Below are 13,868 nucleotides of genomic sequence, written 5' to 3'. Positions count from 1 at the left end.
GAGATGTCAGTCTCTTGTGGTCCATGTGTTATTTACCTTAGAAAGGAGAAGAAAGTTATCCCCTTGCTATTTTTAAAAAATGAACCAGTTGGTATGTTTAACTCTAGATTGCTCTTTTTAGCTTATCTTCAGCATTGGCCCATAGGTGGTTTAACATTTGCAATTCAGCTATTTAAATAAATGGACATATGCAGTTAGAGTAGATTTGGCAACTTTAAGCTACAGAGCCGGGTTTGAATGGCATTGCTCAAAAACAGCCAAACACAAATCTGAGAGTTGTCTCCCCCTCACACCAGGAACAGCCCATCATCCCTTGAGGGATGGCAGATGGATGCTTCCAGATCCATGGCGTACAATTAAATTTAATGAAGGTTCAAAGTAAGCATGGGAGGGGCAGCAGCAATGATGGGCTCCAGAACCCTGGCAAAGCAAGTAAGGCAAAATAAAATACGTTTGTTGTGACAGATGCATCATGAAGACCAGCTTGCAGTGCACATTTTGCAGTTGCAGCACTCAGCTTTCAGAACTCTGGCAAAAATATTGTTAGACAGAGATAAGTCTCATTTATATCCCAAGGCCTAATATGAGAAATAGCCACAGACTGCACAGCAGGAATTCATTTCTGAAACCAGGGCCCAAGAATAATTTTTGGTGACCTGATAAAAACTTGTAACACACTCTCCCCCCCCCCCCGCCCCAATCACGCTCCTGTCCTATACAATCTCATGAGTCATGAAAGATAAGTTACTGTATTAATTATTAAATTACATTTTCTGCATTTCTGAAATTGCACCTTGTTTCTGAAACATGCCCTCCAATCCCAATCCCCTTTTTGCTATTTTTGTTAAATATAATGTCAAGCCTGATGAACAGTCCTATGAAGTTTCTGATTACTTTGTATCTTTTCGGTTGGTCCTGATAACGGTATTATCCTCTTGATATATTTTGATTCCAAAGGATGAAAACATTTTATAAATAGACTAGTTCAAGTTAAAGCTTTATATTTCTGGCTCTTTTCATTGAAAAAATCATGGATTAACTTCCTAAAGTCAATTTAACTTGCAAGTTTGAACTTGATAGACGAAGTCGCTGGGTGGCAGTTACTCACAAATATAGTTGAGCCAATAAATCCTGCCAGCAGCACTGGCTCCTACTGCCCCTGGGATCAGTATCCCTATTATAGTGCTTTGTTCCTCCCACCAGCTGTACCCCCTCCTTTCCCATGCACCAGGAACTCTGGGACTGGTAGTCCATGAGTGAGCATGCCATATAAGGAAGCACAAATCTCTTTCTCTCAAACAACAAATTTTAACTGCATAAGCACACACACACACTATTCTAGAGAAGAACCTTGGCCAGCAACTCACTGCTCAAAATATGGCTTATTCTGTTCTAACGTTATTTCTGAATAGCTCCAGCAAATATCACAAGATATGGACAATAGGTACATAGATACAAGGAAATATGCATTCACAACTATCCTCAAACATAAAAGTGGGATCGGAGAGCTGGAAAACAATTCACATCTGGCAACCAGTGCACCCCTTTGCTTTCAGATAGTACATGAGTAGGCAAGTCTAAAAAGCCTGGGACACAATTTTTGTGTGTGGTGGCTTATTTACCAGAAGTAATGTATTTAGTGTTAACTCTGGAAGTGTATTCTGACCAAACTATGTCTCCTAGAGCAAAATATACAACACATTAGAGGGCTTTGAAAATTTGTGTCCCAGGCTTTTAAGATTCATCTACCCACGTACTATTGGAAACCAAAGGGGCTCATTGGTTGCCAGATGTGAAACAGGTAAAGGTAAAGGGACCCCTGACCATTAGGTCCAGTTGTGGCCGACTCTGGGGTTGCGGCGCTCATCTTGCTTTATTGGCCGAAGGAGCTGGCGTTTGTCATCAGACAGCTTCCGGGTCATGTGGCCAGCATGACTAAGCCACTTCTGGCGAACCAGAGCAGTGCACGGAAATGCCGTTTACCTTCCCGCCAGAGCGGTACCTATTTATCTACTTGCACTTTGAGGTGCTTTCGAACTGCTAGGTTGGCAGGAGCTGGGACCAAGCAACGGGAGCTTCCCCCGTCGCGGGGATTTGAACTGCCGACCTTCTGATCGGCAAGTCCTAGGCTCTGTGGTTTAACCCACAGCGCCACCCGCGTCCCAACAGATGTGAAATATATTGGCAGTATTTTCAGCTCTCCTACCTCACTATAAAGTACAGTTCAGCCTTTCCCACCCCATCAACTAGGCTTGCAAGGTTTGGGATAGGGCCCCCTGGATCTCTGGACGCTCATAAAATGTATCCTCTCCCCCACATTTCAGGCCCTGTGTAATCCTAACTACCCCAACACATCAGAGAAAGAAACAGATCAGATTGTAAACACACACAGTGGCACATTATATGCAGCAGGAATGCACTGAGCTCTGTTTGAAGCTTTTCACATAACAGATATATAACAGATATATCTAAAGAAGGCTTCCCCAGCCTGGTGCCCTCCAGATGCAACTAGAAGTCCCATCAGCCTCATTATGCCAGGGCTGATGGGAGTTGTAGTCCAGGTAGGAGAAGGCTAATCTAAAAGTATACAGAGGAACTGCAAAATGACATATAGCACTAATATAAAAATAGAAAGCTCTCTCTCCACCCACCCCCCCCAAAGCAGAGGCGCAGCAGAACATGCCACACAGGAAAAGGCAGAGGTGCACTTTTCACACACATTGAAAGCAGAGGCGCATACTGGACTATAAGCTTATGTGGGGTGGCAGCAGCGACACCTAAATAGGAAATGCAGCTAAAGCTCTTCAGGGTGGAATCTACAGACCTATTAAAAAACATTATGGAAATGCTTCTTATTTTTAAGTGTTTTTAAAAATATATGGAATTTTCCATAGGGCTCACCATCACCATCTAGTGCCACATTGTACATTGCACTTAAAACACACTTTAAACGCTTTATTTGCAGCTGTATAGTTGAGTCCCAGGAGTTTACACTGCAACGGAGGATGGCATGCTCAGCACAAGCTGCCCTTCCTGTGGCACAATGGGTCAATGGGTCCGGCTGCTAAGCAGAAGGTAGGTGATTCAAGGCCACACAGGGATGACTGTGGGCAGGATTCCTGCACTGCAGAGGGTTGGACTAGATGAGGCTCAGAGGATGAAGATGATGTGAAAATTAGGACATTGGTTCACTATTCTGACATTTTTCTGTATGTTTAAGTCCTCTCAACACTGACTCCCTAAGGATACAGAAGAGGCACTGAGGTTTTCTGACTTTTGTAGCATACTGATTGAAACTGCAAGTCATAACTTTGATCCTAATTCTTTTTTTGGGGGGGGGGGTCAGTTTAAGCAGAAGCAAACATGCAAGGCAACATGTAAACACCACATGTGATAGCTAGAGTATGGAAAGCAAGTCTTACTTGGTTCAGAGTGTCTTGTTTCTGAGGAAAGGAAGAGCGGAAAAAAGACAAAGCAAAGTTCAGTGAAGAAGGACCGAAGAGCAGGAGGAACAGAAACAGCTATTCTGCTGGACAAAGGCAAACCAGACTTTCAGGATGGTATGTGCTACAGTCCTTCCCACGACTGTACTATTTCAGAACACACTTGGGGGAAATCCGTAACTTTAAAAAACTTTGCATTTTAAAAGCATGCCCTTGTCAAAATTTCCCAGCAGATGGAACTGTTTACATGCTAGAGAAAAGGCTTGTAAAAATTTTATCCCTGAAATGTAAATTTTTGACATAAGAGAACAGGCAGAGTTTTTGCAAGAACTGTTTAAAGGATTAAATGAAAGATTGCTTCATTTATTTATTATTTTTATTTCTTGTCCTTGTATTTGGAACTTCCTCCAAGTAGTTATCACAAAGGGCAATTATCACAAAGTTATCAACAATCCTGTGAGGTTGGTTGGGCTCAAGTGAGCACAATCCCCAAAGTCATTTACAACGTAATCTTGTGTGTTTACTCAGAAAGACATTCCATTGTGTTCAGAGGGGCTCATTTCCAGCAAAGCATCTTGAGGACTGCAGCCTAAGGGAACTTAACAGACCAGAACTTTATGGTTTAAATCCCTCTGGGTCCAATTCTACACCGTGCAATAACAGATGCTGGAGATACTGAAAAAGTGCATTCTTGGTAATGTTACCTTCAATATGGGATACAACACCTATGCTTTTAATCATGATGGTTGCTAGAATGTTGCTGCATTGTGAGCTTCTAACAGGCATCTGATCTAATAGGCACTGTAGACTATATGGGCCTTCGGTCTGAACCAGCAGGGCTCCCCTTATGTTATTATGGCTAGATGAAATGCTCAATACAAATCTGCAGCTATTGTGCAGGGTGTGTATATCCCACACCCTACTGAACCCTAAGACCAGGGATAGACAACAAGATGCTTGGGATGACAACGCCACTCACCACAGCCACCCCATTGGTTATGGGAGGGCTAATAATAATAATTTATTTATTATTTATACCATTATTAAAAACACGATAAAACATCAAACATTAAAAACTTCCCTAAACAGGGTTGCCTTCATATGTCTTCTAAAAGTTAGATAGTTGTTTATTTCCTTGACATCTGGTGGGAGGGCGTTCCACAGGGTGGGTGCCACTACCGAGAAGGCCCTCTGCCTGGTTCCCTGTAGCTTCACTTCTCACAGCGAGGGAACCGCCAGAAGGCCCTCGGCGCTGGACCTCAGTGTCCAGGCTGAACGATGAGGGTGGAGACGCTCCTTCAGGTATACTGGGCTGAGGCCGTTTAGGGAGCCGTAGTCCTCAACATCTGGAAAGTATCATATTGGCCACCCCTGCCTTAGACTCTCCTTCCTGACCCCTCTCAGACAGGCTGACTCAGATGGAGAGAAAGGGAATGGCAATCACACAGACTTGCTCTAAAAGAAGGTTAGACTGCAGGCATCCAGTCAGGTGAGTTAGTCTATATTCCGCTTGGCCTTTTGTCATCAAGTGATTTGCTTTTAGTATTCTAGCTCCTGTGTAGTTATACTTCTTTTAGTAGGCTGCTCTGTTGCTTGGTTTTTTAAACTTTTTTATCTTCTAAGTCATCTCAAAGGCCTTTGGGTGGAAAACTGACCAATAAATACAAACCTGGTAGATATTTATTTTATTTTGGAAGCATAGTGCCAGACCTGAGCACATCAACATTTAAGGTTCTTTAAAGAAGGAAAAAAAGTGGACAACCCACCTGAAATGTGGGAGAAAGGGAGGAGCAATCGGTTTAAAGGTACTTCATAAATTTATCTGGAAGCTGTTATAGGTGTCATTAGAGGACGTACGGTTGAGAGGGGAGGAGGAGGCAGGTTCACTCTTAGAGCCGAAAAGCTCCCGCCCACTCCTGCTTCCAGACACATCTGTACAGATCCTTGATTTCTGCTCACAGCGACTGCTACGTTGCCATCGCTACAGGCAAGCGGCTGTCTGAGGAAATGACGGGATATCCCCTCAAAGAGCAGGAAATAACAATTCCACCCTGGCTTTTCCCAAGTCAGGTAGGAAGCGAGGTGGCTGCAGTGGTATAATTTGGAGCAGGGGGTTATCGCAACAACCCCCTCTCCATATGTTATTACTGCAGGGATAAAGTAGGAGGAGGACCATTAAACAAATAAAAGCTAAACGGCACAAAAGGACTGTAGGAAAATACCCCCCACCCCACCCCCCCACTCGCTCCTTTATGGGCAGCTTCCTCCGCAGCCTCTGCTGGAAAGCAACTCTGTTCTTTAAAGCGGTTTTAAAAGGCAATTAGTCATTAAACCCAATGGCAAATGCGGTAATTTCTCAGAGCGGGTAATAATGAATTATACCTACATTGGCTGCTTTGTGCAATGGAAATAATCACAGTAATATCTCCTGCCGTGGGGCACAAACCACAGCAATGTGCTCTCAGGAGAAAGCAGTGCAGCCCACTTACGGCCACCCACAACACAGCACTTGTCCTGTTCCCTCCTAAGTGCCTAAGCAAGCACTCTTCCTAAGAGGGAGCACAATTGCAATTCCTGCCATTTCTTTTGTTGGCTTGTCCTCGTAATTACTTTGCGTGTCAAGAATTCCCTCACAAGCTCTTTGTGCCCGTTTCTTATTTAATTTCATTTGATATTCTAAGGTTTTGGAGCCTTTTGTGTTCTTCTTGAATAGCACCGCAGCTATTTCCTTCTCTTAGCGTGGAAGTGGGGACAACCCACTTTTATTGTTCTTACTAATCTGCTTTTCCTAGGAGAGAGAATATATGCCTTCAGATCTGTTGCTCTTTGGAAACGTTTCCCCACCTCTCCAAAAAATATATATCAGAAAAGGCATTCTCCTAATTTCTCCTTAAAATACGGAGGAATCTCCCCCAGAGAATCTGAGGAACAACTTTCAACATGGGGGCAAATGCAGCGAGGACTGAAAATGTTTTCTGCTCAACTTGTTCAAAGTTGGTTTTAAGAGGGGGAAAAGGGAAAGTAGGAATGTTACCCAGTTTAAACCAATGAAAACACACAAGTGTGCATACTTTATGATCCACCCCCCCCCAAGTTAGAGAATTCTAATTTCAGATTAGAAAATCAAAATACTTATGTGCAACTATATTCATTCATGCTGGTATCTTTGTTCATAAAGAATGAAATTGCAAATTCTTAGAAACTGATGATACAGGCAACTCTCAGTTACTGTTATTCCATTTCTCTTTTTACACTATTATCAGAATGCATCTTCAGATGTTCAAAAAATCCATATTTAGGACAATGCCTTTATTACATCAACCAAAATGCCATGAGCATTTGAGTTTTCCAGAACTCTTCATTGGGCAGTAAACAGAGTAAGGGATGGATGGATGCAGAAAAGGCTAGCCCTTGGTGAAGCGATGCAATCTGAATCTGGTCACGATCTCAAAACAGAATGTGGAAGGAGACAGTCAATGAAGCTCATTTACATTCTATGCAGGCTTCAGGTTGCACCTAGGGCTGCTGGGAAGCAGGTACAGGCAATGACTGCCCTAAGTGCAACGGGACATTTATTATGGCATAAGCTCACAGTCCATTTTATCAGAGGCATGAAGTATAATCCTGAATTGGCAAGAATATATATGGATATGGGGAATGTAGAAGAATGAGCTCAGAGGAAAATGAAATACAAAACCAATAGAAACAAACATGACTACCCTTCTGGAAACTGTGATGTGATAAATAATATATTTGTACCTTTATTTTTTCCAATTACTTTTTTATTTACAAATTTAACAAAGAAAAGGAGAGAGAGAGAGAAAGAGAGAGAGAGAAATAATATATAAGTAATACTATTAATAACAGTAAATCAACACCAGCCTTTTTAAACATCTTGCCTGAGAAGGAGTTGTGCATTGCTCAAAATGTCAGGTGGTTGATCCTAACAAATGGCATTATTTGACTGAAGGTGTGCATTTTGTTTAAATGGACCAACAAGCCTACTGGTGTTGATTCAATATAGAATTTAGGAATACATTTACAGCAAGCTTTCTTACCTGTTCTGGATTATATTTTGCTAGGACACCATCTCCATGGAACTCTTCCAAAACATCTTTCAGTTTCTTTGTGGAATCTAGAAGGAGAAAGTTAATGCCAATACCATGAATAATATTAATTACATAGAAGTCTGACGATGTCATCTGTTTCTTCAAAAGGTCATTTCCCCTTGCCAAACTTAGGAATGATTATATATGACCATGCCGATACCTTGGGCAAAATGATGTTGTAAAAGTCATGGCGGGCTCTAAAATTTCATGAAAATCCATCCTGCTTTATTTTGAAATTATTAATGAACCTGCAATGAGTAGAGCGCCTTAAACGTTATATTTACAACACCCCAGATGTTTCCTTTGAAGCAGAAGATATATCAGAGTTGCAATGTCAAATATTTGACCCTAGTATTGTGTAGGGAACACACACCACATCAGCCTCTGGGTTCTCAACCAGGGCCCAAACAAACCCTCAGCTCTTCCACAAAAGTCTCACAACAAGAAGAGTTCCTGGAAACAGCAGACATGACCCTAATCTCTCTCACTTTAGACTTGCTTTTTTATGTGCAGGCCCAAGGTGGATGGTACTATGTCCCATTCAGCTGCACTATCCACACCAAATTCCAGGTACCGCACGTTTGCTGAATTTCCCAGGGGGGTCCCAAAGGTTGAGAAAAGGGTGTCCTTCCACTCACAGCTTTCTTCACCCTCTGTCCTCTCCTCCATCTTCTCAGATGCTGACTGCTACTGCAACACATGCATGCATCACAGCCAAGATGGTTTCTGTCCTCTTCAGCAGCTTTTGTAGCTGGAGTCAGTCAGGGTCCCACCCTCCCAGGCCAGGTGGGAAAAGGCCTGCAAGGCAGGGAGCAGGACTTCCAAGACTCACAGCCAAGATGGTCTTACAGGCTTCACATAGGTAACCTGGTTGGATGGATGCTTAATAAGAGAGCCCTCTGGTAGGGTTTTTATTAGGCATGGCTTCCTCCACACCCCATTCCCAACAGCTGTATATCCTAAGGTGCACCAGGGGAATATATACACATACAGGAAAATGAACATGAGACTAAGGGTCTCAGAGCAGCTGTTTTATCTTTCCCAGAATAGTGCCATCCACGCAGCATCAGATCTGCAGCACACAAGGCCCTGTTTGGGACACCATTTCCTCACCACCACCACTCCTCACTGCTATTGCTACTCTTCTTCTTTCTTCTTCGGCAATCACTCATAGCTGAGTAAGTTTGTCTTTCATGAACACGGTCTGAACAGTAAGTCTGTAAGTGACTGTGGAGGCCACTTCTGGCTCCACACATCCTTCCACAGTGGGGACATATGTTTCCGGGCAGGAGTTGATCAAGGTGAGGGTTTGCCAAATGTGCCTTCCTCTTAGCTCGTTTCTCCCTTGCCTCCTGAGTTCGAGCGTCTTCAAAGTCCATGACACCTTTGGTAAAGGCTGTTCTCCAATTGGAGCGCTCGCAGGCCAGTGTTTCCTAATTCCCTTCCCCTTCTTCCCCCCTCTTTTCTTCCTAATCTAATACTAATGTCTCACAGGAAATGAAACTGATCTGTAGAAAACACAACTTGAAAAAAGAGACAATGCAAGTAATTTTGTAATCTAAGAAATCTTTAATAAAATATATATTAAAAAAAAATAAAAACAGCACACACACACACCCATACATTTTAAACCTATTTAAAGCACATCTCCCTCCTGGGGTCTGTAATTTATCTTTCACAGAACTAGAATTCCCAGCACCCATAACATAGCGGAGCTCTGAGAATTCTCAAGGTGGGGAGATGTGATATAAATGTATGGCTTGTATGCAGCCTAAATGCCCTTTCCACCCATTTCAAAACTTGTGCACAAAAATTAACTGTTCACTGGCATGCTGGATTTGCCTCCTTCAATGACTGGAAACTTGCATCTGTCATGGGATAGAAGCATTTTCACTGTAGCACTTCCTGTCTGAACAACTGAGTGATGTGACTTGAAAGCAGCTTAGCTCCCAATGCTCTCCCGGTGCAAAGAACAGCATTAATTTAGCAGGTTGTGATCGCTATCATCCATTATTTCTGCCACTAAAATATTTGAGAAGGGTTCTTTCGTAAGAAGTCGTGATGGAAGCCAGTTTCTTTTTTTAATCTCCCTTCCTGGGGTCTCAGAGCTCCAGGAGGTGAAACATCCCAGCAGGCTCACAGCTCAGCTGCCCTGGATTAGGAAGTGAGCCCCAGAGGATCAACATCGACTGAAATACCAGAGGAAAATGCTTAAAAGAAGGGAATCTGCTTTCAGATGCCTAAAAAAGGCTACTAAAAATAAACTAAGGGGACTGCTCATATCAAATGCTCAAGATCCCATCTCTTAAAGTGGTCATGAATATCACAGTGTTTGGGCTAGAGTCTCAGAAGGATTACATTTGGAGCAATAAGGTCAGTGGGAAGAAATTGTTCTGCACATCCTTATTCCCCATACTTCCTATGTGGAAGTATATCCACCAACCACAAGCAGAGAAGGTTGTTGTATGTGTGGACACGCTGAAGGGCTGCCTCTTTAGTGCTGGCCCCATTGACTTAGACTTTGACTAGTCCCTTTTGAGACTAACATTCCTCCTTCCCCCACAAATTGCACTGCCAGCCCGTTTGGATGTGGAGCTGTCCCTTAATCTGTTCTCTCGGTGTTCTCTCTTCTCCCACTTCAACCAATGAGGGCCATGTGGTCATTCACATTAAAAGAACAGAAGAAAAGCCCTGCAGACTTAGCCCAGCAGACACCAGGCAGGCACCTGGCTGAGCTGCATTTTTTCCATAGGTCAATAGCTGTACAGATTCATACTTGGCAAGTGCTGCGTTCATGCGTTGAGACACGGATGCAGCATTTTATCATTGGACCACTTCACCCCAAGCACACTTTAAGCATTTTTGTTAGCCTGGATAGAAAAAATAAATTAAAAAGGGTAATGTGAATGGCTCCGCAGGCACAAACAATTATTAGAAAGCCTTCTCGTTTCCTCCATAATAGAAATCTGCTTGAGAAGGCATTTAGGTCTGGTGGTGGAATGCAAAGGATGAGGCTTTGGTGGGAAAGTGCAAAAAAAGGAGACATGGTTTTTGAGACTTGGGGTGGGCTTCACATAATAAACGTCATCAGTAATAAGGGTTTCCCCTCTCTCCTCCCCCTTTACCCCCCCATTGCCTTGGGGTGTTGGGAGAACCCCCAGAATAGCACATGGGGAGAGCAGAGGGGGGTCATGCTGCCCAGCAAGCTGATATGCTTGCACAGACAGAGCAATTGCAACAGCGCAGCACTGAATTCCACCCTAAAGGTAAAGGTACCCCTGACCATTAGATCTGGTCGCAGATGACTCTGGGGTTGCGTGCTCATCTTGCTCTATAGGCCGAGGGAGCTGGCGTTTGTCCGCAGACAGCTTCCGGGTCATGTGGCCAGTATGACTAAGCCACTTCTGGCAAACCAGAGCAGCACATGTTTACCTTCCCGCCGGAGTGGTACCTATTTATCTACTTGCGCTTTAACGTGCTTTCGAACTGCTAGGCTGGCAGGAGTGGGGACCAAGCAATGGGAGCTCACCCAGTCATGGGGATTCGAACCACCAACCTTCTGATCGGCAAGCCCTAGGCTCAGCAGCGCCACCAGCGTCCCTTAGAATTCCACCCTAGGTGTCTGGTATTTCCAAATACAGAGTTCAGCCCTCTTACATACGAGTTCCCATGAAAACTGACACATTTCACGGTAGCATCGCGGAGCCCTACCACACAGGAGTATCAAAATGTTATCTTAGGCCTTTGCAGCAGGAACACTTCTCTTCCAGATGCCAGATCTTTGCGAAAGAGAAAACCCAAGATAGCGCACCAAGTTATTGACCTGCATACACTAGCTTTATCATTTCTTTCTGCTGTGAATTTTGCTAAAGCCTAAGCGCTTAGTAGTGGGGTGGGGGGAAACCACCTTTGGAATTAAGAGCTTCTCAGGCTCTCAGTTTGGCACTTCAGTGCTGGGAGCAGTACTTGAAAAATGAAAGTATCACATTAAATACAGCTTTGCAGATTCTTCCCTTGTGTGGAACACACCACCCTTTCAAACCCACACGAATCCCTCACTACCATCCCTGCCTGTTCTGCAGACTAACAGGCTTCCAGGATGGACTGCAGGTGGTTCATGGGGGGGTATGAGCCCAATGCCCTGTGTATTTGATGACACACATACCTCTCAAACACTTCCCATGTAGTCAGGACTTAGATTTACATCTCTGGGTTTTAAAAGATCTTATTGCATGTACTTGGATGTTCTGTGCTTAAGTTATTGTGGCATACCTCACAGAATGACACATCACAGTACAAATTAATTGTATCCTTCTTGTGAAAGAAAGGACAAGGATTGCATGCATCTGATCCACCACGTGCTGGAAGCTGTTGTGCTAATGCTGGCATAAACAACCCATACTGAAATGGCAAGCATTTGAGCTGAGAGAGGGACGGTACTTACACTCAGAATACTGCTGGAGCTGAGCAAACTCTGCCGGACTAAGGGTGACCCAGGTGCCATCGTTCATCTTTCAGGCAAGCTCTGGGGAGGCTGTCTCCACCCTTAGCAGAGGTCTTCAGGAGGAGCTGCACCTCTAGAACAAGAAATGATTCTGGACCATCGCTCAAGTTTTGCTCTGCAGATGTCTACTGAGTCACTGTTGTTTTTCTACACAGCAGAACTCAGATCCTGATCAGGATGAACGCCAATGTGCCTGGTCTCCGCAGAGCCATCTTTGTCTCCGCTGTAGCTAGGAGTGCCATCAGAAAATGCCTCCTGGAGAAACCCCGGTGTCTTCAAATCTAGAATTAAAATGTGCAAGTTATAGAACGGCATACATTTCCCCAAAATCTTTTTCTTTTATGCTGGCTTTCAGGGAAACAAAGGCAGAACTGGACTTCTCCGCGACCCTTCCCCTCTGCAGGGAGGTGGGACCGATTCGGATGGTCCGCCCCCGCCACTTAATGGATCCAATTGGCTTCCAGAGAGTGGTAGGGGATGTTTTATCCCAAGTTGATGGCCTTTCAGCTGATTCCCTGGTGGCCCGCTGGAATGCGGAGTTAACCAGGGCTATTGACTGTCTGGCTCCGAAGCGCCCTCTCCGATTGCATGGAGCCCGGACAGCCCCGTGGTTTTCCCCGGAGCTGAGGGTGATGAAACAATCGTTGAGACGGCTAGAGCGCCGGTGGCGGAAAACTCATTCTGAATCAGACCGGACACGGGCTAGAGCTCAACGTCGAGCCTACCAAGTGGCAATGGCGACGGCGAAGAGGGCCTTCTTCACCGCCTCCATTGCATCTGCAGAAAACAGCAGCAGGAGACTTTTTCAGGTAGTTCGCAATCTATCGGAACCACCTGCACCACCAGGGCCTGGTAGGGACCCCAAGATCTCCTGCAATGCTTTTGCAAAGTTTTTTGCAGATAAAGTCGCTCAGATTCAGAAGGAGGTAGACTCCACCGTGGGAGCAGGGCCAGGGTGGGAGAGTGCTAGAGTTCTGTCTGGTCCTGTTACATGGGATCAATTCCAATCTGTTACCTCCGAGGATGTGGACAGGCTGCTTGGACAAGTGAAACCGACCACCTGTCTCCTGGATCCTTGCCCATCCTGGCTGATAAAAGCGAGCCGGGAAGGGCTGGGCGATGGGCTCTGCGGGGTGGTGAATGCTTCCCTCTATGAGGGAGCCTTCCCAGACCCGCTGAAAGAGGCGGTCATTAAACCGCTTCTTAAAAAAACATCTTTAGACCCAGCCAATTTGGCCAACTATCGCCCAGTCTCAAATTTACCATTCTTGGGCAAGGTGATTGAGCGGGTGGTTGCTAGACAACTCCAAGCACGCCTGGAGGATGCGGACCATTTGGATCCCTTCCAATCGGGATTCAGGCCTCACCATGGGACTGAAACTGCCTTGGTCGCGCTGGTTGATGATCTCCGGCGGGCTAGGGACAAAGGTGAGAGCTGTTTCCTAGTTCTGCTGGATCTCTCAGCGGCTTTTGACACCATCGACCATAACATCCTTCTGGACCGTCTAGAGGGGCTGGGAGCTGGGGGCACTGTTATACGGTGGTTCCGCTCCTTTCTCCTGGGCCGTGTCCAGAAAGTGGTGGTGGGGGATGAGTGTTCAGACCCCTGGGCTCTCACTTGTGGGGTGCCTCAGGGTTCCGTCCTCTCCCCCATGCTTTTTAATATCTATATGAAGCCGCTGGGAGAGATCATCAGGAGGTTTGGGCTGGGTGTTCATCAGTATGCCGATGATACCCAGCTCTACCTCTCCTTTAAATCAGAACCAGTGAAGGCGGTGAAGGTCCTGTGTGAGTGCCTGGAGGCTGTTGGAG

The 13,868-nt window shown here is 45.0% G+C and overlaps 1 protein-coding gene across 6 annotated transcripts in view; it reads right to left on the bottom strand.

Annotated features, from left to right (window-relative positions):
- DGKG (diacylglycerol kinase gamma) overlaps positions 1-13,868 on the bottom strand; it is a 184,857-nt gene that overhangs the window by 76,426 nt on the left and 94,563 nt on the right. For 5 of the 6 annotated variants that reach the window (XM_077930029.1, XM_077930028.1, XM_077930031.1 and 2 more), the window contains exons 3-5: positions 11,997-12,337; positions 7,502-7,578; positions 3,423-3,443 (exon numbers count right to left, since the gene is read on the bottom strand). In XM_077930029.1, coding sequence (XP_077786155.1) covers positions 3,423-3,443; positions 7,502-7,578; positions 11,997-12,063 — 165 coding nt within the window. In that variant the 5' untranslated portion in view covers positions 12,064-12,337. The remainder of the gene's footprint in view (positions 1-3,422; positions 3,444-7,501; positions 7,579-11,996; positions 12,338-13,868) is intronic. The other variant, XM_077930032.1, reaches the window with a different exon arrangement.

Source organism: Podarcis muralis, chromosome 6 (assembly GCF_964188315.1).
Source record: "Podarcis muralis chromosome 6, rPodMur119.hap1.1, whole genome shotgun sequence".
Classification (NCBI taxonomy): Eukaryota; Metazoa; Chordata; class Lepidosauria; order Squamata; family Lacertidae; genus Podarcis; species Podarcis muralis.
The sequence above is the reverse complement of the archived record's forward strand: the minus strand, read 5'-3'. Positions and strand labels throughout refer to the sequence as shown.